This window comes from Haemaphysalis longicornis, unplaced genomic scaffold (genome assembly GCF_048455015.1).
Source record: "Haemaphysalis longicornis isolate Haplotype H1 unplaced genomic scaffold, Haemaphysalis longicornis Haplotype H1 scaffold_12, whole genome shotgun sequence".
In the NCBI taxonomy this organism is placed as follows: domain Eukaryota; kingdom Metazoa; phylum Arthropoda; class Arachnida; order Ixodida; family Ixodidae; genus Haemaphysalis; species Haemaphysalis longicornis.
The window spans coordinates 103,957,969-103,982,908 of record NW_027526225.1 but is presented as its reverse complement, the minus strand read 5'-3'; the positions used below and the strand labels follow the sequence as shown (position 1 = coordinate 103,982,908).

The 24,940-nt window shown below is 44.7% G+C and overlaps 1 protein-coding gene across 1 annotated transcript in view; it reads right to left on the bottom strand.

Annotated features, from left to right (window-relative positions):
- The window catches only part of LOC144163155 (protein sidekick-1-like), a 147,295-nt gene that overhangs the window by 14,884 nt on the left and 107,471 nt on the right, over positions 1–24,940 (bottom strand). The window contains exons 22-30 of the mRNA XM_077693975.1: positions 24,524–24,728; positions 22,807–23,124; positions 19,319–19,609; positions 12,281–12,534; positions 11,730–11,805; positions 8,549–8,679; positions 7,709–7,895; positions 4,521–4,594; positions 61–265 (exon numbers count right to left, since the gene is read on the bottom strand). Coding sequence (XP_077550101.1) covers positions 61–265; positions 4,521–4,594; positions 7,709–7,895; positions 8,549–8,679; positions 11,730–11,805; positions 12,281–12,534; positions 19,319–19,609; positions 22,807–23,124; positions 24,524–24,728 — 1,741 coding nt within the window. The remainder of the gene's footprint in view (positions 1–60; positions 266–4,520; positions 4,595–7,708; positions 7,896–8,548; positions 8,680–11,729; positions 11,806–12,280; positions 12,535–19,318; positions 19,610–22,806; positions 23,125–24,523; positions 24,729–24,940) is intronic.

Here is a 24,940-nt window from a genome sequence, read left to right as displayed (position 1 = left end):
GAAATCCCAGGCTGGTAATACACTACTGACAGAGAACTTGAATTTGCTAAGAGTTCTTACCTGCTTCAGCAGTGGTGAACTCAAAAGGGTCTGAGAAAGGACCGTACTTTCCCCCTTGTGTCACGAGGCGGGCTTGAATGCGGTAGGCCGTAAACGGTGTGGTTGGAAAAGTCTGTTGGGTAGCTGCCGTGACGCTGGGTTCACCGTCATTGACTCTGACCTCAGTGCTCACATAATCGCACTGCCATTCTGACATGCGGGGAAGCTGAAAGAAGAGTCATGCAACTCTGACACCCAAAAACACAAAAACTCTAAGAGTCCCGCAACTATTACACACAAAAACACAAAAAATCTAACACACAAAAAAGAGTTTGATGCACAAAGGTCACATTTTTGAAAAAGTGCTAGAGACTCGAGGGAGGTTATGAGCCACCATGCCAAAATCTCTAACATACCCAGGGAATCAGCTATGCACCATAACGTGACGAGTTCGTGAGCTAGCTCCTACCACACGCTTTCACAGTGCATTCCCTTGATTGCATTAATTTATATATACGCCCTAACATGGAAACCAAAGGGCGATACCTGGCAGCAGCAGTAGTTTGCTGGCTGATTGCAATTCCTTGTGCGCTTTGAAGTGACCTTCTTGCACCATTTTGTTTAATCGTTTGCTCTCATTCATTTTTTCCTGAAAAAAACTAATTTGCAAATGTCACTTTATCGACACCTGTGGCCCATACCAACGGTTCAGCTTGACTTTACTACCAAGAACAATAACAGAGTTCTGTTCATGTATGCTACTAGTTACACTTGTTTTTTTAATTTTCTTCATTACCATAGATTGCTCCTTCTTCTACTAAAACAAATGTATCTACAAACTCATTTTCCATAAAATTTAATCATTTAGCAAAAAGCCCTTTTGTGTTCAAATAATGCAACAAAAACGGCCGCCACATCTTACTCATACCGATACAGAATTTGCTGAATTAAATCGACATAAAGTTTGTCTTATCGGGACGAGCTAGAGCGAATAAATAAGCTAAGCCTTTATTTAGTGACACTGCATAGAGCCTATTAACGTCTCGAGCTACACGCCCTGTAAGGCATTTAAATTTCCTGACAAATATTTTACACGATATTTGTTAATGAGTACTAAGCGAGTTTTATTGTTAAATCTGCCAGTTGGGCACATCTGCGATTACAGCTTTTGTTAGGCTGCACGATGGACGTATACCATTTATATTGATTTCCCCATATGTTGTACGTTCCTACTTGTACAATCCTGGGTTTGTACAATATGCCTATTCAAACTAGGCATGTCCACTGAATAAAAATTTCCCCAATCGGAACATCAACGGTCAATAAACTAGTTGTATAAACAGCAGAATTGCAGATTGATAGGGTCACTGCGCATGCCGGGTATGCAAATGACAAGAGCATTATGTTTTTGTATTATGTCACCTCCACTAAGTGCACCGTAAGAGATTGTTCCCATAAATTCCCTTTATTCGAAATGTGACTGACCCATATTCATCATCATCAGAATACTCAGGCCCAGTGCTGGACGAATTCCTCCCTCCTTGAACTCCAACCACGCCTGTCCTGCGCTGCTCGAGTCCACAGTTCACCCCCGAATTTCTCTATTTCATTCCTCCAATAGATTACTGGACTTCTCTTTCTTTTAGACCCATCTCTTGGTATTCACTCTGTTTCCCTGATTGTTCCCTGATTGTCGGTTCGCCTCACTACATGGCCAGCCGAATTCTTCGTTTGTTTAGATTTAACCCTATTTATTTTTAGCCCCACGGCCGTGCCTTCTGATTGTAGTTCCTCAAGCATTGTTTGCATGTATTTTGGCAGTCTCACTCAGCAAGACTACGTCGTTCGCAAACCCCAAATGGCTCAAGTTGTCCCTCTTTATCCTTAATGCTATGTTTTCCCACTAAACCTTTCTGAATATCCCCTCTAGACATGCTCTGAACAGTTTTATTTGGCGAGATGGTGTCTCATTGTGTTACACCCTTTTGGATCGGCAACTTATCGCTTTGCTTGTGGAGCGTTATCCTGCCCGTGCATTCCTTATAGATGTCTTCCAGAAGTCTTATGTAGGCCTCTTCTATTCCCTGCTCCTTTAATGCTTTTTAGCACGGCTTCGGTGAGAACGGAATCAAGCGCTTTCTCGTAAACAATGAATGCCTTGCAAAGGGGTTTAGTGTACTCTGCGGATTTTTCTATCACTTGCTTGACAACATGGATGTTATCCATGGTTGAGTACCCTTTCCTAAATCCAGCCTGCTCTCTAGGTTGCCTGAAACCGGTGCTGTGACTTATGCAATTAACTACACCACTTTGAAAAATGGTTTGTATACAAACTACAGTACGGTTATGGGTCTGTCATTTTTAACATCTTTGGTATCTTCCTTCATGTGAATCTTAACTGTGTTGGCATTTTCCAGGCTATGGGCCCCTTTAATGATCTTAAGCATACTGAAAATAATTTATCGACCTTTTCATAACAATTTCGTTTTGTCGTCATCACCTGCAGGTTTTCCACTTTCCATGTCCTTGAGAGCCTTTCCAACTTCCTCTTTCGTAACTAGTGTGAATTTGCAAGTTAAGCGTGTACTCTCAGTAGTTTCCTGTGATGTAACGCCGCTGGCATGCAGTCTGGTGTAGAATCGCTCTGCTACTTTTAGTAGCTCGTCTAAGTTGTGTGTAATGTTACTCTGCTCATCTTTGAGTGCGTACTATCTGTCTTTGCCAATGGTGAGCTTCCTCTTAGTCGCTTTCAAACTTCCTGCAATTTGCAGCATTTACTCGATCACTGCCATGTTATATGCACGAATGTACGTCGTTTGTTTTACTTCTGCTAATATATCTAGACAGCTCTGATAACTAAATTTGATCCGCTGCACTTGACACCTTCATCTTCTTACGTTTTACAACTAGTTCGTTCATTTTCTTAGTTTTCTAGTTTCTTTCCAACATGCCGCTTCTCCCATGGCTGCTGCTGATTCTGTGATTGTCGTTGTTAGGTTGTCATTTAGCCTGTCAACACTATCCTTGTTCTCCTCGTTTCGAAGCACGAATGGGTTTTGACGGGTTATTCTATATTCATGTCCTTTCATGTCCTGTTTTGAGATTAAGCATTACTTTGCATCTAACCCCTCTATGATCGCTGCTTCAAGCCTTTTCTCGCACCTCTATGTGTTGCACAGTATCGGGGTTGTCCCTTATAATAAAGTCAATTTTGTTTTTTGTTGCACCATCAAGGCTTTTCCGTGTTCATTTCCTATTCCTTAATTTACCGAAGACTGTTCATTACACTCAGGTCCTGCCTCTCTGCAAATCCCACCAGTGTATCTCCTCGACTGTTGCGATTGTCTATTCCAAAGTTTCCCACTGACCTTTCTCTCTTTTCTTCTTGCCTACTTTTGAGTGAAAGTGTCCCATCACAATCGTGACAGTGTTGTTCTCGTTTTCACTGGTGATTCCAAGTTCTTGGGGAAAATGTCTGCAGCTTCATCCTCGTAACTAGTTTTTGGTGCATAGGCCTGTACTATCTTTAGCCTGTAACGCTTGCTTATCTTGGTCACAACGGCCGCGACCCTCTCACTAATGCTGAAGAATTTTTCCACGTTTCCTGCCATTTCTTTGTGGATAGAAAATACCACCCCGTGTTCTTTCTTCTCTTGGGGCCCACTGTAGCACACAATATGCCCGCTAGTAAACTCCATGAAGCCGTCTTTTGTTCTTATAACTTATAATATCCAACTTAATGTCCGGGAGCTCCTCTAAAGCTACAGCTAAGCTTCTCTCATTCGAGAGGGTGCGTGTGGTGAACGTTGCCAGGGTCATGTTCTAAAGGCGTCCTGTCTAGAGCGAGAGATTCTTAGCAACCTCTGCTGCAGCGCTGGCCTGACCGCCGCCATGGTCGGGTGCTCTAACGCTGTTCGAACCATGAATTTAGGTTTGACCCTTCTTGTTCTTAAGATAATGAGCAGCCTCGACAATTGCCCTGCACAGATTATAACTTGCACAAGTAATTTAAACTGAACAGAAAAAATCAGTGTTTTAAATACTGTATCTCGTCTGCGATCATGAAATGAATCAGCATGCTGCAATTAGCTACACTTCCCGGGGCAGTGGCTCAATGTTTTCGTGACTACAGCACAGTGTCACCTAATTTTTCTAAAATACATTCCATTGTTTTTTAGTATCCTGATATCCCTGCACCCAGACATCTTTTACACCCTGCTGTATACAACATATACTGCTATGTATTTCATTCTACCCAAAGAAAAAACTCTCTACTTTCTAAGACTAAAGTTACAGGTTCACAATACAAGGGTGAATAGAATGACCCCTTGGCATGGTGGCCTGGTTGGCATGTGTTGTCAACATGGTGGCGCTATTTTCGCCCCCACCGCTCTACGCCTAATCTCGGCATATTCATTATCTCTTGCAAAAAAGAAATTAAAAAAAAACACTGATTTTCATAACATGCAAACGAGTCTCACTTGCCACTTGAGCTCAGTTGTTCGCCTGCTTGGCTTTTCTTCATACGTAAAGCTGTGGGGTGGAGATAGTGGGGCTGAAAGAAGCAAGGAAAATGGTCTTAGATAGACAGTAGCACTGACAAAAAGGCTGGCTTGGATTGCACAGAGCAGGATAATGTAAGGTAAGTTAAGGTCAGGTTAGATAAAGTTCGATGAGTAAGATAGGGTGGTGCATGGTATGGTAAAGTAGGGTAGAGCAAGTTAAGATCAGGTTATTTGAAATAAAATTCAATACGGTAATGCAGAGTGGGGAAGGGTGTGGAAAGGTAAAAAAAGTAAGACTAGGTTACATTAGGTAAAGTTCAATAAGGTCGGGCAGGGTGGGAAAAGATATGGTAAAGTTGAGTAAGGTAAGATCAGGGTACATTAGGTAATGTTTGGTGGGTAGAGCAGGGTGGAGTATGACATGATAAAGTAGGTTAGGTCAGATCATTTCAGGTAAGGTAATTGTCACTACTATAGAGTAGGGTAGGGTGGGGTATAGTCCGGTAAGGTAGGGTAAGATAAGTTTGGTTTAGGATAGGTTATAAAGTTCAGTAAGGTAGGGTAGGGCCAAGTAAGGCAAGGTAAGATCCCATTAGTTTAAACAAAGTTTGTCTGGTAAGATGAGGTGAAGTAAGGTAATCTAATATTATGCTCGGTTAGGCCAGGGGCAGTAGGATATGTTCCATTCTTGCCTAGCTGGGTCAGGTTAGGTCAGGTTAGCAGGCTGGGTCAGGTTAGCTAAGGCTAGGCTAGTTAGGCTGGGGCAGCCTATAGGCTATGCTAGGCACAGTCAAGTTAGCGAAACCTGAATGAGGCTGGCTAGGGGGGGCTAGGCTGTGTTAAATTGGGCTTGGTTAGGTTTCCCCCCATCACCATAAGCGCAGCCCTCTTTCGCTTCATTTATTCTATGGTGTATTCAACCCGTTTGTTCCCTAATAAAAAAAGGGGGGCATTGTAACTGGTGGATGATGATGAAGACTATGGGTTTTAATGGCGCAGGGCCAGCGAGGGCCAATTGCACCAAGAAAATCGCTACATAGGAAACAGACCAAAGCGCACGCAAATGGGCCACGTATTGAGATTGGAAAATGAACAAAAAGTCTTGGGCCATCTCCCCAAACCTGGAATATGGGGAGGGGAGAAACATGCAGTGTGTGTATTCAAAGATTGTAAGTCTCTGTCTTGACACATGGTGCACGCTGATTGGGCGCCAGAGAAGTGCCGGTAGGAGGAGCAATTGCTTGCTTGCTGAGGCGGTGGCGCCCTCTCTTGCGTTGAACCGTATGTAAGAAATCGGCATGCCCTATCTGCGGCGCAGCGCAATGCCCACCCTGGAGGCTCGTCCTCGGTGATCAACGAGGCCCCGGCACCAGGTTACAGTTGCGTTTTCTTCGATCGACCGACCACCCAACCCGATCAGGTCTAGCGTCAAGAGCCGGTGGGCATACTTAAGTGTAAGAAAAAATTATAACCCGTTTATACAAACAGCTTCTGCTTGTGATTGACGATTGCTGAAGTGGACAGGGAGTGTACCACACATCTTTAATTCGACAGATTTTTTGAACCAGTCTTATTCATTGTACACTTTTCTTGTAGTATGTGTTACGTTCTAGCATGAGCCATTGGAAAACAGGTGCCCTGTGTTTGAGTACGGTGACTACGTGATACGATGACAACAGGAGACGCTGACAGCCCAAGACGCTAAGGGGCATCGCCTCTAAAAAAATAGAAAGTCCAATACCTTACCAGTATATCTTCAGGACCATCTGCTGCAGTGGATGACCCTCAAGATATATCCAGTACCCCTTTATCAACCTGGAGCCAATGCCACAATTTTTAACCTCTTGGGCACATAGAAACGGCTATTTGTTAAACTAACTGCCTTAGCACAGCCCGTGTAGCGGAATATGCATTTTTCCTGATGCACCCAGCTAGCACTACTGGAGGAATGGTCTCAATAAGTACCTCTTTGCATTAAATGAAAATACAGTAGACTCGCGATAATTCAATCTCTGATAATTCGTGCTTTCAGTTAATTCAAACAAAATTAAAATTTTTGGTTGGCCCGCTATCCTTGCAATCTATTTAAAAGCCGCTTAATTCAAAATACATCATTGGGTTAATTCTTACTTTTTGCGTGTCCATATTGGAAATTATCTACTGCTTTCCTGCAACTATTTGAAAATTTGTGGGCGTGTATAATCATAATAGTCGAAAAATGAGAAATAGGAGCCTCAAACCTTTGAGGAAAAGAGCGTTTGCACTCAACTAATGTTTGAAACGAAGCACAAGTAAGGTATAGACCACGACGTTGCTCAACCTTCCAGCCTTATTTACCGTTTTTATGGTGCGGCTTAGAAACCAAAACAACAAGCACGCCTCAAAAAAGTCCGAGCATGAATCAGTGCCTACACTTGTTGAAGCGGTCAACACCAGCTAACGGTCAACACCAGCAACTAACACGGTACACTGTCACAAAAACAAAAAAGAAAAACGCACAATCACGCATTCGCGTGTCGCGTCTCAGCAAAAAAAAAAAGAAATGAAAATGACGCGGCAGTTAGGAAAGTGACGCGCACAGAATTCGGCTTGTGGACCTCATGCTTTTCTTTCTGTTTATTTTGTGCATTTAGGGTTTAAAAACACTCAGAAACAAAAAAATGATTTAAACCAACGCCTAATCATAATGTGTGTTGTCACCTTCCCCAGAGTCATATCCATGAGAACTTCTTATAATTGAAGCTTCGAATATTTCAGACAAAATCCTGAGGACCCTTCGAGTTTGAATTATCGCGAGTCGACTGTATATTAACTGTATTCAAGCTCCGGCAATACCAGAGTTTAGTACAATGACAGCCGTGGTGCAGGAAGCCAAGCACTGCAGGTTATTTTGAGGTCCACTTAATAAAGGCAGCTATAAAATCTCGCGTCTCAGTTTAAAATATTCACAGTTTAAAAGCCTTGGTTTTTAAGTCAAATGCGACACAAATTCGTTGGAATTAAGTTGCTTACATATGAAAGGGTTCTTCTGTGCATTATCGCATTTTTGAAGCACAGATTAGTGGATGTACATATGTGGCCATAAAACCGCATCTGTGTAACACTGAGATCCTCCCCTTTTATGCAGCATGCGAGATGAAAAAGGAATAATTGATTGCGCTGACCTCCACACCGAGTTTTTGTCCTTTCCGTATGTGCCGTCTGGTAGTGGACGTGCCCGCTGGTGTCGTGCACCAACACTTGAACCTGATAATCCGTGTTCGGTTTCAAGCCAGTAATCATATACGAGAGCGTTCCGTTTCCTGGGTCTGGGATGAGGTCAGTCCTGTTCCACTCCATTCTGTCTAGTTCCTGATGGAAAGGATTCAAGAATTCATCAATAATGCATGAACCACCCAAGAACTTTCTGTATATATTGGGAACCCGGCTGACTTTCACAATGCAATGTGCCTGTCTGTTCTCTAATTGGGTGAATGGTCGGCGGGACTCAACTATGCGAACCATAAAGGCTGCATTTAACTCTATTTTATTGAAAAGGTTAAGACTTTGATACCTCATCACAATTTTATTCAGTGCAGACGTTTACATAACAAAAGAATTTGCATTTGAACCAAATGTTGCTAGTATAGTGGCGCCTTTATATTCTTCCCCAACCCCAAAAGGCCCGAGAAGAACAGGGATTTCCAACCATCCAGTATCATCATTAACAACTGCACAGCCTCTGTAGTGTGTTGTGCAAAATAACACTTGTGAAGATCTATTACACGGAGATATATCATGGACCGATAAATCGCTTACTGGTCCCCCCCCCCCCCCCCATCAGCTGATGACTTAATATGGGTATTCAGCTGCAAACCTAAGCTGTGAAACGCGTCTATTAATTTCCCAACCCCACCCAGTTCAGTAGAAGCTCCTTAGGGCACCTAATTGTGTTAAAAAAACAATTTTCTCGGTTCTAAGTTTCAGCCTTCTGGAAAAAGATCCTTTTGTACCCGTTACCATACCTTAAACTGTATGATGTAGCCATCAGGTTTCCCTTCTCCTTTGTCGACCTTTGGAGACCATGGGGACCACTCTGCTTCAATGCTTTCTTCATCGACAGCAACAACAGAAAAATTGTGCAGCACAAGGTAACCTGCAGGGAGTGGAAACAGGGACAAGAAAAAAACCTTAAGTTTGGCAACCTAATTCTTGATAGTTAAACGCATTCACGTTTGTCGCAGTATGGGTGGTCTCTATAGCCCTCCTTACACGTTAACTTCGAACACACTCCAGAATGTGGGTTGCAGCCCTCCTCAAGTAGGCAGTGGCACGTCCGTCTCAGCTTGCAGTTTGCGCCTTACGCCCCGCTCTTGCATGCTAATATGCGGATTAAGTTTATTCTGTAGGAGAACTCCAAAGACTTTTCTCGACAAACGTAGCTGCTAGAGACAGGCACCCTAACAGAGCCATCATTTCAAGGGGTTGTTGAAGCTGCACCATGTAGCAGGTGATGCGTGCATAGCCTTGCTTGTAAACCCAGCCGTTGTATGCCTTTGGGCTTTCAGTGTCTTCGGTCCCATGCTAACATTTAACTCGCATGATACATGGTAGCACTCATCGTGCTACGAAACTCCATGCTAGAATTCAAGTGGAATGACGAAAGTATTTATTTATTACTGCAAAGAAGTATATGTACTCCCCCCTCCCAGTTTTCATTCCGGTGTCATCGATTTACTCGGCGGAGCTCAGGGGCTCCTCCTCACCACCACTGAACACTCTTTCACAACTATCATCACCCTCGCCTCCACCGATGCCCCTTTGGCAAGTTGCGCAGTCGGGAGTTAACGGCAGCAGCGCGGTTATCAGATGATTGCGAAAAATAAACAGAAGCACGGACGGGCGTAAAAAATGCACTGACCCGTGTAGCGGAATATGAATTTGTCCTGAAGCACCGAGCTAACACAACTGAAGGAATGGTCTCAATAAGTACGTCATTGCAATAAATGAAAATACAGTAGACTCGCGATAATTCAAACTCTGATAATTCGTACTTTCAGTTAATTCAAACAAAATTCAAAATTTCGGTTGACCCGCTATCCTTGCAATCTATTTGAAAGCCGCTTAATTCAAAATCCGTCATTCGGTTAATTCGTACTTTTTGCGTGTCCATATTGGAAATTATCTACTGGTTTCCTGTAACTATTTGAAAATTTGTGGGCCTGTATAATCATAATAGTCGAAAAATGAGAAATAGGAGCCTCAAACCTTTAAGGAACAGAGCGTTGCCACTCAACTAATGTTTGAAACGAAGCACAAGTAAGGTATAGACCATGACGTTGCTCAACCTTCTAGCCTTATTTACCGTTTTTATGGTGCGACTTAGAAACCAAAACAACAAACACGCCTCAGGAAAGTCCGTACATGATTGAGTGCCTATACTTGTTGAAACGGTCAACACCAGCTAACAGTCAACACCAGCAGCTAACACGGTCCACTGTCACAAAAACAAAAAAGAAAAACGCACAATCACGCATTCGCGTGTCGCGTGTCAGCAAAAAAAGAAATGAAAATGACGCGGCAGATACGAAAGTGACGCGCACAAAATTTGGCGTGTGGACCTCATGCTTTTCTTTCTGTTTATTTTGTGCATTTATGGTTTAAAAACACTTTTGACAAAAAATGCCTGCACAATATGATCACGTCTTAACTCCTCGCGACTCTTCTCGCAGTGTGGACAAACTACACCATAGGCGTCAAAGTTCCCTATTAAATACTGGTGATTTGAAATGTCCTCTTTAAGACTAAGTTTCAATAGAAAAAAAAACTAGTAGTAGTTATGACTTTCCAGTACGGTACTAAAGATTGATTTGCGCCATTTTTTAAAAGCAAATAACATATTGTAAGAGCTGCTTGTATTTCCAAGGATGAATACACTCAATAAATGGTATTATCTGTACACAAGCTGACTGATAATGATTACAATAATGATGATTTCGCCCGTTTATCCAATATCTCGCATATGACTGCCTGCCATGGTTTTCATGGGCCTTTGTTTCATTTTTTATTTTCAAGCTTGTCGCAATTATCTTTGCAGTCTTCCAGTCCGTTTTTACTTAGTACTTTTGTAGGTTGCAAAGCACAAAATTGTGGCTGAGCTGATAAGCGAATTCGATTAAAAATACGACTGTTTGAGAACAGCGTATGCTTCTCACAATATGCCATGTTGATTTTTCTTTCGGTGTGCACAATACATCTGCCGCTGAAATGGGGCTTCAAAATACGTATACTTTTTTCAGTCAACTCACTATGTGTAGATGCCTCTCGACAGCCCTTGTGCGCTTTTCCCACTAGACCCGTGATGCTTTCCATGGTTATTCGAAATTCCAATGACCACAAAATAAATTCATTGACAAATTCACAATGGGCGTTTTAGTGACATGAATGCGATATCATTAAACCATGTTGCCTCTCAGACCCCCGGACAGAGACAGTGTTCTGGGTAAAGACATTTGGGGACAAATTCTATCGAAAATAAGACTCATTACGTGAGAGAGCAATGTATAGTGCTCCGAATTGGCTCACAGCGTGTCGCTCGAATCAGTCACGCACCCCACTCACAGCTCCGAAGTGCTGTTCAAAGTGCTATGTACCCCGTTGCCACTGGTAATAACGAAAAATTGCTGTGGTTTAGCTTTGGCTAACCCTAATTGATAGCGAAAGCTTCCTTCATCGCACACAGCCATGAGCTTCACATGGCCTCCTGGCTTTCCTCTGTGGCGCGCGCTTATCGCTGCGGCGGCGGCATCCTCGCCTTACTCCGCCAGGTGGCGACACGGCTCCATTCCCTCCTCGACTGTCTCTCCAGTCCCGCCTAGCTCTCCCCACCATCGGGCCGCTGCTCCGTTCCGGGCGCTTGCGAATGGGGGTATGGTTTAATCTCTAGGTCTAAAGGTAAAAACTGGTCACTGCGCGAAGACAGCCAGAGATGGCGTAGTGTAGCTTTGCTACAAAATTGTTCCCGTGTGAACGAACATACAACCCCCTGCCACGTGTACACATCCTGCATTAGTACCCTTCCTTCACAACATCCTAGAAGTTCTCCGGAAAAGTGGCAGCACCTGGTCAAATATTTGAAACCTTTCATTTGAAGACTGCCTCAAGAGCACATGTTAAAAATGAGTGGAACAAGCCACAGTCACTTACTTGACTCTGGTGTTTTCGCTGTTATCATATTGCTGCGTTCGCTCCATGGCAGCACACCCATATTCTTGGCCGTTACCTTTATTGGAAGGTGTGTAAGAGGAATAGAACACATTTCAGTTTGAATGCCATTTACCCTTTCGGCCTTCAGCAAGCACTCCAATCATGAGTACTTTTGAAGAAGTTTCCGCAGGAAAAACGTGGGCGCTTTTCAGTAGCATCTGCTCTTATTCCTCTCATTCACTCAAACAAACCATCTCATAACAGCTAAAATCATTTTATGAAGTTCAACTTTGTAAAAGTCAAATAACTAAATAAACAATTATTACTTTATTGTAAAATGAAGGTCCCGAAACCTTGACATCTGAAGTGGGTGTCAAGTGGGTGTCAAATAACATTTCTTGTCTACGTTCATTCATCTGTTACTCTTAATTTTCTGTTGAGCGAACCTAAACTAGGCAGGGAAAACAAGTTTGCACGTCAAAATCATTTCCCCCCTGACCCTTCAAGAGCGTAACAATTAGCCCCAATACAAGTCCCTGTTATGCTCTTACAAGCACTTGGTATGCCTTGTTGGGAAGCAAGGGAGACAGGACGGCGCAGTGGTGACCGGCCCGGACTTCGCTGTCACAACTAGCGTTCCCAGGCGTTAGAGTGAAGTTTGTGGGAAACACGTCCTCTTCGACCGGTTTGACACGGACGACGTAACGCTCGAGTTCACCATTGGGCGGGTGCGGTGGCAGCCAGCTGACGAGCAGCTGCTGGCTGCTGGCATTGTAGACGGTCAGGTTGGTCGGAGGTGGAGGCGCTGGGAAGGACAGATAAAGTCGGTTCAGACAAATGAGGCACTATTACTCGGTGCATGGTGAGAGAAAACAATGCACAGAGAGCAGACTACTGGTCCAATCCTGTGTCCTGTGGATCCATACGCTTCCGCATGGTTTGTCAACCCATCTCTCACATTGAGAAGAAGTTTTAAAAGGACAAAGATGGAAATCACAGGAAGCAAAAGTAAAGAAACAAAACAATCCTCCGGGCACATGCTTTAATTAAAGGTGAAAGTTTGGTTATCCTTATTAATAACTTCTCTACGGCTACATTGTATTTGTGCCTCTGTCTTTGATTTCGTTTCGTTGGCTCTTGCTGCAAACTACTTCAGCTGACATATTCTAGATCTCCCCCACCGTTATGTATCTTTCTTCCCTTTCCCTTGTCCATCTTACTGTTTGAATCATGTCAGCAAGCAGACTGGCACACAACACGCACAGCTTCCCTAGAATCAGGGTTGAGCGTGGCTGGTGTGGACCTCTTCTAGTCACATGCAAATCACGTCAAGATGTCATTCACTATTCTACAACTTTTACGCCTCCACTTCAAAGTTTTGTGAATTTTGTGAAGCACGCACATAGCCCCTCAAAGCTCCCGATTCCTTGCCAAGTCCGCAAGTGGGTATGTCTGACAAAGAAAGGAGCAACGACATTGGTTTCACCACTTCCAATATGCAGAAATTGCACAGTGCGCTTCTACCACACAGGCCCGCGTTCAAACTCTATTGAATCACACATGAATTCTTGCTTACTCTTTTACAGCAGAGGCCATATTCTTGGAGTGTAGAGTGCTTAAACTTTGTCTAGTAGACCAAGGACGAGAAAGTCTACCAAACAGAAAAAAGAACATTGCGCTTCGTTTGCGCTTCATCCTGTTTTGTAGTCTTTCTCGTCCTCGTTCTGCTAGTCAAAGTTTAGGCGTTCTCCATTCCAGCTGTGCAGCACCAACTAGCCCCTACAAATGCCATATTCCTGCCCAGACAACTGCAATAACCGCAACAATGACGGTTTCTGGCCTTAAAGGCTCACTGAAGTAAATTTGTCAAGCTCCCATTTTCGCTTGCACTACGTAGAGTGGCTCAAATAAACACACTTTTAATCGTTCATCCGGGTGATAAGGCGGTGTTTATTTTATAAAACCTGAAAGGAAAAAAAAAACTGCTACGCGCGGTATGCGGCGGCCGCACCAACAGCAGTGGTGTCAGTAAAAGGTGCTACGTGTTTGGACGATTTCCAAGATTAGAATTCAAACCAGTTTTGGTTTAGGTTCTGTAAAACAACGTGCTTGGCATCCAACCTAATCGTTGGATAGACATTCTTGACACCTCAGTAATCGATATACCGGGCTTCTGCCATGTTGTCGTCAGATAAGCGCGTCAGATAAAATGCGTCAGATAAGCCTAACAGCACAGCTTGGAATCGTACCAATCACTAGCCCAGGTGTATGCAGTGGATGAACGGCCTCCACGTCACCGCAGACGCTCAAATGCGATTCGTTTTCCCCCCATCTTTGGAGCTTGCCTGGCTCATGCCTGTATCGTAAAAAGCGTGTTTACACCAGGCCAAGGGTCTGCTGATTCCAGAATATGCCCACTGCCCACAAGCAGTCGGCGCTTCTGGCAACAGCACGCCAACCAGAACTCGCCAGTGCGCCAGTGTCAGTATGCACTAGTTCTGCGAACTTGATCGCAGAGCAGTGAGCATTACAGAGCAAGAATGGAGAATGCAGTATAGAAAACAGTGCCCAAAAACAAATACATCAACTTTAAAAAAGCACTATCGGGGATTACAACTTGCGGCTTGCGAAACAATATGCTTACAGCACTCCAGACCACTCCGCCATAAGCCAGTGATGTCAGGGGCGGAAATATAAAGTATATAATTTAGAGCCAGTTCACATTTCAGCACGAAAGTGTCTTATACTGGGGTACACAAACCTCACCGACGTCATATCTATCACGAAAATAACATTCCCAGAATAAGTTCAATTGGCGCGGCGGCCCCAGGATTCCGGCCCACGATCACTCTGGCCTCAACGAGAAGTGTGATATGCTGTGCCGACTTATGACCTTCCCTCTAACTTTTTCATTAAGACTGTGCTGCCATCTTGGAGAGGTGAATGGAAGTAGTGCGTCATGACGCTAATGAGCGCCAATAGTTGCTGCCTCAAAGGGCAGCGTATAGCTGCGAAAACGGCTGTGTTTAACCGTCCGCTGCCTGTGTGGAACACCGGCGGCGTTCCACAAGCTGAGCTCGTTTGAACGCAAGCGTCTGGCGTACACGCCACGGGGCAGGACCAATGCACCTATGCCGAACCTTTGCCGAAGCGACCCGCCAGCAGGACATCGCTCGCCAGCAGGATGTCGCCTGCCAAGCGCACCCACAAGACAGCTTCCGACCCGCAAATCATGTAGCGGACCGTGACTTCACCAAACGATTCGCTGACAACCCGTTCGGTTACGTTCACACAGTGTGCGAGGGCCTGGGGTTTCAATCAGAGTTACGCAATGATCCGGCTCGTGTATTCCAGTGTCTAATGTTGATGCGTCTAACGGTGCCATACCGACGAAATATCGTGATGTGCAATTCATATCGATCCACAATAAACATTCCAATGCTCCTGTGAAGGCCCATTTCACTTTCGGCTTTTACCGATTCCCATGAAAGAACGATCAACCACATTGTCACATTCAGTTTTCGCATTTCAAGCAGCTTAGATGACTATTTCTTGTATAGCGCTCGTGTAGTAAGTGTCGCCCGCATTCCCACAATATCTCATCTATATGGACTTCATTGCTTAAAAGAAAAGGCGCTCACAGATGTGTGGTCGTGCTGCTGACAGCTGTGCTAGTTCGCCCAGCGCAAAAAGTGCTTGTTGAAACCTGTTTGTACGCTGTACAGTAAAAGTTCCTGTTAATTTTATTTCCCTAGTACCTATATTAACTTCGCTGACTCTTCTCCCGCCGGCAATTGGCCTTAGAACTTTCTAGTAGCCTACCAGCCATCGAAGCGCCGCATGTGCGCCTGTGTGGAGCGACTTTGACTTCGAGCTTGATGCAGTCTACAAACTAACAAACTAAAAGCACGTTCTTCCAGGCACAAGCGCGCCGTGGCTGAGTTTGAACTGAGCGAATGAATTGCGATGACCTGCCAGCTGGAGACCGACTAAACGCTGTTCGGATTGATTCTGTCGGAGGGTCGGTGAGCCGGGCAGTAGCGCCACCAAGACAAGCCATCTTGTTTTGCCGTCATACGAAACATCATAGAAATTGGCAAGGAGGATGCGGAGAAAAGGACAGCATTTCGAATTGATTTTTCCACTCAATAGAGCCGCGTAACCGCAGCGAGAGTGGTCGAAACATGGCCTAGAGACTCCGGACTACAATTTTAGGAAGTAATTCCACAATGTTTACAAATCATTACAGTGTCCCTTTTAAAGTACCGATTACTTTGTGGCAAATTTCATTTATTGTGATAAATACGTAATTCTAGTTGAGATTGTGGTGCAGTATGGGGTGTTCTACGGTTATTATTAGGCAAAATTATTATGTGTCGCATTGTGCAAAGAAGCACGGCTGCTGTTTGTTGTTAGCAATGCTATTGGCGGTGAGCGCGAACACGGGCGGCGCTGCGACGCGCGCCTCTGTGACGTCAGCTTAGGGATTCTCGCATTTGTCGTCTGCTTCACTCAGGCTCGTTCTCCCTGCTGTTTCTTTGCGCTCAGTCAACGTATGATGTTCGTCCGCACCAGAATTGGCGTGTGGGTAAATTTTATCATATTAATAGGCTTAAAATCGCATACACGAGCTCATGGTGTGAGGTAAAGTTTAGTTTTGGATACCGCTACGGAAGAAACATTGCCGGCGTCGTCCTCTTCCTTGCGAAGCCTGTCCAGTGCGAAGCGCGAGGAGTCGGAGCTAGGCGTAAGCTTCTGTATTAAGCAATCTTTCGAACAAAGGGAACAGTCAGCTGCTCATGACCGACAACAGCAAAAATGGAAGACCAAAACGAAATCTAGACCTTTAGGGCTGTTGGCTTTGGCAGAAAGCATTACGATTCCCGGTAATCATATGTTAGGTAAAACTGTTTTCGAAACCTTGCCGAACGCTCCAAAGTATTGTATCGCATCGCTTTACGTTGTCATGGCATGAAAGTATGCCGACATTAACTATGGGCTGCAAAAACTGTAGGTTATTGAGCTCCAAATAACCCACTGTGTATATAGGCACGTGCTAGTTTTATACCAGGCTCCTAACCAGTAGCAGGTTTATTGAGCGAAACGAGTCACGTGTACGTTAAAGATACAATAACACTATGTTTGTTCAGACCTGAAGGGATATTTCGGTACAGTTTCCAAAGCCATATATCTTCCCAATATTCGGATATGCGTTATAGGAAAACTGTACTCAAAAGGAGGAGGAGTAGGGGGAGGAGTAGAAAACTTTATTTAACAATGAAATCGAGCTGGTTAGTGGGCCGGGTCCTCAGACCAAGACAAGAGAGTAAAAGTAATCTTCAAATCATAGAACGCCATCCCGAGTAGAATAGGATTTGTTCCTTGCGCCTGAAAGGGTTGGAAAGCAATAAAGACCTGCTTGGAAATATTCATCGGTTTAGATTCTTGTAATATATGCAGGCATACTATTTATTGCGTTAGTTAGCGAGTATTTCAGGCCTTCAACACCGTAATCATGTCATCATTGTTCGGGTTGATAGTCAGTTCGTTATGACAACGATGGTTACGATAGAAATTCAGAGCACAAAAGCCGCCTTCGAGTACTGTGGACAACGTTGTTTGGGGCGCGATCGCGGTGGCGTAGCACAAACCTTCTCATTGTATTTGCATGTGCATAAACAAAGCACGCTGCGGTTATGCACCTTCTTTCAAGCAGCCGTAATGAAAGCCACTTTGTGAAGAAGGGCATGTATGCCATACAACCTGAACAAAATATCCACAATGTGAGACTCCAAACACCCCCAAACCTCCTAATAAGACGTTTGTGACGGTGCAGAAAAATTACTTCGTTGGAAAGAAAAAAACAAACCAGAAACATTCATCTGATACAAGACAACAACGAAAGAAATAGAAGACTGCCGTTTTATTTCCTGCTGTGCGATGTGCGTGTGGGCTCGCTGCTTGGCACGTAGCATTAGACTGTTGAGTCTTCATAAGAACATCTCAAAAATACTGCAGGAAAGCCTACAGATTTTGGATACTTATCGAGGAGCTCTGAGCGCTGATCCTTGCGCGAATAAGCTAGAGAGGACGAGTTACACACGATCTTCTGACCGATGCTCTGAAGAAAGTTGTTCTCTATCTCGTCGTGTGTTGCAAACTAGTGGGGGACACAGCTTCAAATTATCCAGATGCGTCAGAAGCTGGCAAAATAACTGACTCACTAGAAATACGCTTTTTAATGCATTACACCAACAAAGAGGGCGATTTCTAGCACAGACACTGCTGCCCCTCACAAGCGGAGTGTAGCAGACGACAGCGGCACGAATACCTAAGCCGACGTCAGAGCCAGGGGGCGCCACTCAAACATCTCACCGCCAATACAGTATTTCCTTACACTGTTCATTAAATGTTCCACTAATAAACACTCAGCAACTTCCTTACACGAGCAAGTTGAAGTAACACTTACTGTCCTTGTACATTAAAAAAAATCTACTCGAAAAATAAGAGAGAAAATGTTAGGTAATATTGACTGAAATTATTGGTTGTTTGATGGTTACCGCTTTTGTAATTGTAGCTGATCGAGTCAAAAGGATCTAAGACATACAAGTAAGGCATTGACATCCCACTTTTTCATTACAAAACAAAACAAACTTAAATTTTGGTGGCTTAACGCACCGAAGCTACCCCTGGGAAATAAGGTGCACCATGGTGGAGGCTCCGGATCAGTGGCGGGAGCAGCAGTTTGCTTTGGAAGGGGCCGGACACCTCCCCCGACCCCCCCCCCCCCAAAAAAAAAAAAAACCGAGGGAGAGAATTGAAAAACAAATAAAAACAAAACATAAATAAATCAAAACATCAAAACAAAACAGGAGTCTATGGGGCGAGCTCTAGTTAGCCTTCCGAACATGTATATTCTTTCAGAGCCATTGGGATATGGCTGATGGTTGGGTTGGAGCAAACGTCGAATTTCCAGAAATTTCATGAGTGCGTCACTTGCGGCAGAAAAGTAATGATCACTATTCGTCATTTGATTTTAGGCGGACTAAGTGCTCTATTTATCAACCCCGCTAACTAAAAATTTCGCCGGGGGCCGCAGCCCCTTTGGCCCCCCTTTGTGTACGCCACTCTCCGGATTAATTTTGGCCACGGCTGAAATCTCGATATTGGCGTTTTTGTTTTCTCCTTCGTCTGAAAAGAGGCTGCAGCGACTGGGAATCAAACCCCTGTCCTTTGGCTTAGCAGCGCAATGCCTTATTCACTGAGCCACCGTGGTGAGTGTTTTGCCTTTGAACGATATGGATGTGGGTATGCGTGGGGTATACTTATCTAAGTCATGCATAAACATGATGTATGAAACATCGCACACCAGGAACGCAGCAATCGACCACTGACAGCTGATGCTGTAAGATTTTCTTGCGTGATGAAGGACCCTTGCGGCAAGCTTTGCGTGAAACCGTGGGGATCTAAGCGTGTCGGCAACACGAAGCCTCACAACCTCTCACCCACGAGATGAGGTGTGAACACCGAGAAAGTTTCCCAGAATGCAAGCTAAACCTGGTTTAAAGGAATACCGCTTATAAACATACCCGCAGGAAAAGTCGTGAATGTGACTTTGGCGCTTGGTCCGGTGCCGGCACTGTTCTCGGCAAAAATGGTGACCGTGTATTCGGTGAACGGCGTGAGGTCATTCATGGTCACGCTGTTTGCGGCCACCTTTGACGAGACTGCAATCGGCTCCCAATCGGCCGTGGACGAGCGTACGAGTCGGTAGCCGGTGATGACGCCATTAGCCAGTCGGCAGTCGGGTTCCCGCCACGACACCAGTGCCCACCTATCGCCTACTTGAGGTGCATCGAGGCGTGGTGGGGCCTCGGGTACTGGAAAAAAAAAGTTTTCAGTAGCGCAAGAATGTCACGAGCAAATAATGGGTATAATAAAAGCAGCTCTGAGAAAACGGCGCAACAAAAAAGACCTAATTTAATCAATCACTGACGGGGCTCCGAAGCTCATTTTTCCAGGAATAAAATCTATTGTGGAGTTACCTGTACTTTCTTTTCTTAATGCTGGAAGCATTACTGGAAATTGGGATCATGATGCGGCTTAACATCTTACTCCTTCCAACAGCGAATAGCGGCACTGTAATATGATTCACCATTCCATTCCTACAAAGACTACGTCGTTCCTTCTCTACCAAACATCATGTACAGCTTCCAGCATGGCACCGCAATGCTGCTCAAAGTGAAGCGAAGACCTCCCGTTTTTCACTTTTCAGTTCGCAGGATTATATTAGGTTCACGGTCAGCATTTGACCATGTTTGTTGTACAAAGCCTTGTGTGTAGTGCAGATTTTTTTTGAACAGCGAAGCTGTTCTTGGTCGAGGCTTTGACTAGACGAGGGGTGGTAACACGGGAGCAGCAATGTAGAGAGGGGAGAGCACGGTGCGAAGCACAGATCAGATGGGTGGAACCAAGGAGAGGAGGAGAAGAGTCCGCCATTGTGCACGTGCGCAACAAATGGTTGGGAGGAGCGTGCAAATATATACCGTTCCATCGAGAAAGAGATAAACATATCCTCGCCCTCAGCGGTCGCGGTGCCTGAGCCGCCTTTCTCCCTCTCTGGAGTGTGCGCAGCGATCAAGGCAGGCCTGGCGCGGCCGCTCCTTTGCCTTGACTACGCTTTGTAGGTATGACGCGTGTGGGTTTACCACTAATTTACCCATTATTTTATTAAAATGTTGCTAGAAAATGAGCCAGAGTAGCAGCTTGTGACTTGCTTGTGTGCTTCAACACAAAATATTTTGGCAAATTTGTTCTGCTGAGCTCTGCTTTACACCTATTTTGGAGTAGTGGCAGAAAATTTTTATACCTTCATTCGAAACTAAAAGGGGTCACTGAAACTTGCCTGTGCCGCGGATGGTATTAGGTTCATCTCCAACGTTGCTGCAGTCACATTGCGGCATACCGAGCTCAGAGTATTACGTGGGCTGGCCTTGGCGATTTTCACAGTGACTACTACCTCCCTAGGATCCGTTTCCCCAGCCAATCTGAAGGGAAGGGGGGCTACTAAAGGGGATTCCACCCTCCTTCTTCACCCAACCCGACTCAGGCAAAATAAAGTTGTTCACTCACTCACTCACTCACTCACTCACTCACTCACTCACTCACTCACTCACTCACTCACTCACTCACTCACTCACTCACTCACTCACTCCAGCCAAGAGTTCAGTATATTACCCAAATCTGATGTCTCTTTTCGGCAACATCAAACTAAGCAACGCAAAACGAACGCTTGTCTGGCTTCCCAATGGCGGACGCTTAATAAGTCCTTATATGAGGTTTTCCAGGAGCTGTGTTGTTTATTTTATTTATGTTGTACATTAGTGGCACGCTAAATTGTGCTGCAGAGCAGCTTAAAATTCTAGAGAGAGGAAGTTTTATTTATAGTTGGCGGCAGTGGTGGCTGAGGGTGAGGAGTTGATATATCGATAAAATTTAATACAGACTATGTAATATGCCAAATACTTACTAAGTTCACCCAAAAATACCTGTATAAACCCTGCAGGGATATGAAGCTAGAAGCCTGTTACACTTACACGCGCTTCTGCTTGTTGCTCATGGGGGCCGAGCGTATCACGTTTAGATCGTTTTTGCAGTAAAGAGATCAAAACACCCGTTATACGGGGTCCCGGACACACACATGTAAGCAAAAAAATTGAGAAAAGTATAGCAAACGTATTTTCGACACGGCATCGTTTACCCCCCGTGGACCACAGTACCTCAAGGCGAATTTCAGCTCCACCGCGGCCCAAAAAGCTGCCATTTTAAGCCAGATTGCTTAAACTGGTTATACGCAACAACTTTATCATTTAAAGTATATTACAGAAAAGAACGCACAACGCGCTTCAATGAAAAATTCACCGATCCTGCACCTCCACCCATGTGCCGCGGAGCAAACGCCAATGCCAGCAAATCGGCTGGCTACCAGAGGGCGCTGCGCACGTAATATGGAGGCGCCCTCGTTGGAACGGTCTATCGACGAGTGCGCTTGGCGGCGGTCGTTTCTTGAGTGGCTGGAAAACGGGACAATTTGCGCGCTCCCCGCATGAAGACAACACCTGTCGGGAGTTCCAGCGAGAGTTGGCACGCGAACAGGCACAGCATCGTCAAGTGAACCTAGAAGCGCGCGCGAGGAATATGGAAGCCATGCACAAGCGGTCAAATCACTGCTCAGGCAGTCTTGGCTAGTGCAAATTAATCTGCTGGCTTTCAGAAAGTCTATGAAGCTTAACCTTGCAATTAGGGAACACCAGGCAGCTTCACTGTTAACATCAGCGTTCGCGGCGTTAAAGGAGCCATGAAGACAAAATACAAGTTGGGTTTATTAGAAAGACTGCTTAGTCCCGATAACAATGATACCAATATCATCGCAATCTTCGAACAAATAACGGAGATCATAAAGAAAACGTGTGAAGCAGTCGCGACCCCATAGCCAATTTCCCGCAACTTTTCTATGACGTCACGGAACCTTGTTTGTGCGATTGGCGGCCGCCTAACTGACCTGTCGCGACGACACATGACTGGACGTCTGTAATGGGGCCTCTAGTTCCATTTTACCGCATCACTTGAATGTTAACCTGCAGTTAACGTACTGAAAATTATGTTTTATTGTTGGCCCGTGTGACGTCATTCTTGCTCATAACACGTCACCGTGGCGCAAAATTTGAAAGTTGTTAAATACTTCTTGCTTTTTTTCGTCAAAAAAACATCTTTTGTGGCTGTAATGGAGCTGAGTGAGATACTGAATCCTAGTTCTTTCAAATTAAACGAAGTTGTATTTTCTCTTCATGGCTCCTTTAAGTCGGTAAAGCTGGGATGATTTTTTCAAATTCATCCCAACTAGGAGAATAAAGTAGACTGCAAGTCATATTGAATATCGCTTCACCTGCAGTAGCAGCACAAGTGCGATTATTCTATTATTTAAAAAGTTTCTAATTTGATTACACCTTACAGCAGCCCCATCAATACTAAAGCGTTTTTAGGGAGCTCAAATAGAAGAATTCCAGAGGCAACAAACCCTCCTCGGCGGTGACGAAGTAATAGTCTCTCCAGGGCCCATCCTCGACTGTTGTGGCCTGTATGGAAACCCTGTAACTCGCACCAGCCGTCACGTTCCTGACTTCGATTGACGTCAAGTTGGCCGGCACAGAGACGTTGACTATCTCGGGAGCTTGGAACTCGGGGCAGTTCCGCTGGTAGAGTCCAATTACACGGATGCGCAGATGGTAGAAGCGCAGGATTCCGTTGGTCACAGTGGGCGGCTTCCATTGCAACTGGTACACCTTTGGGGATTGCTGTAGCTCAGAGAGGCTGAGGTTGAACACCTCCTTGGGGGCTGGTACACGAGAATTCGACGAAAATAAATGGCCAGGGAAAGTAAAAAAAAAAAACAGTCGACAAATGCATGGACTTATTCCACCGATTCCTCCATCCAAAGAACTGGCAAGAACATAGGAAATGATAACAAGTGATGGGTGTGCCCTCAGTGCGTGCCCACACAGCTTTCCAATACACAAATCTGCCACTGTTCTCTATAAAAAGAAGCAGCATCAGGCTGCCGTTTGCTCCCTTCCTCATTTTCCTACGATGGGAGTTTTCCTACTCTTAATTCTACTTCACACTATGACAAGTGCTCCCACAGTATTGCTCTGACTTGCTACCGATTCTTGGCCTCATCACAACCTGAACACAAAGCCCTTTTCAATGGAGCCGGCAAGAGGGCGTAACGTTATGGGGATGCATCGTTTGGCTGCCTAGCTAGCTGCTAGGAATAATTAGAACAGACATCTATTAGACGGGCAGCGTCATCTCTGGGTTCTGGGAGCCTTTTGTTGGTGGAGAAGCTAACTTTTGTACCTTGTCGGGCAATGCCTCTTATTGCTCCTGTTGAGAAGCTTTGAGCTGTGATGAACAGCTGTTTGAAAGGAAATGCATCCCCCTTTTCGCTTCTTTTCATAAAGGATATAAGCTCTGCATACACACCTTGGTGCAAGTTTCCCCTGGTTTACTTAAAGTTTAAATGGTTCAATAAGCTTTTTTGCCACCAGTGACGCGATAAAAAATTTAATGCCAAAAGAATCCACAGTTATCTGCTGCTTCCCGCTGTTCTAAAAAACATTTGTTGCTACAAAATAACATTAAAATTAACCTTCAGTTACCTTAACAAAATATTGCTCCAAGAAGTACAAAAGTGGTCTCTGAAGCCCTACGGCATGGTCACCCAATTTTGAAGATGGTAGACGAAGTGTTCATAGCCACCCTGTGCTTCTGCAAACGTGTTCGCCCATTAAATCACCATCTCATCGGCCATGGTTCTATTCACCGTCATGCCACTGAGTAACAATATTTAACTTACGAGGATTACCTACGTCATTGTTAATAATTGTGATCCAGGAAAAATGGGAACTGATGAAGACAATTCTATATAACAGGCAGAAGCAGGGTTTGCATGACTTTTCCCCCTGGCATTTGTTTCAGTTCCGTCTCGCACGGTAACAAGTTTTATTTTTTAATAGATCCAAGAATATCACAAAGAATGAGACCCTTTCAGATTCAAAACTTCTTTTCTTATAACTTTAGAAACCTTACATGTTCCACAGCCCCACTCAATAAGGAACTTACCGGGTTACCCTGAGATACTGAGCACGAAAAGTGACAAACGCAACGGGAAATGTGAAATCCCAGGCTGGTAATACACTACTGACAGAGAACTTGAATTTGCTAAGAGTTCTTACCTGCTTCAGCAGTGGTGAACTCAAAAGGGTCTGAGAAAGGACCGTACTTTCCCCCTTGTGTCACGAGGCGGGCTTGAATGCGGTAGGCCGTAAACGGTGTGGTTGGAAAAGTCTGTTGGGTAGCTGCCGTGACGCTGGGTTCACCGTCATTGACTCTGACCTCAGTGCTCACATAATCGCACTGCCATTCTGACATGCGGGGAAGCTGAAAGAAGAGTCATGCAACTCTGACACCCAAAAACACAAAAACTCTAAGAGTCCCGCAACTATTACACACAAAAACACAAAAAATCTAACACACAAAAAAGAGTTTGATGCACAAAGGTCACATTTTTGAAAAAGTGCTAGAGACTCGAGGGAGGTTATGAGCCACCATGCCAAAATCTCTAACATACCCAGGGAATCAGCTATGCACCA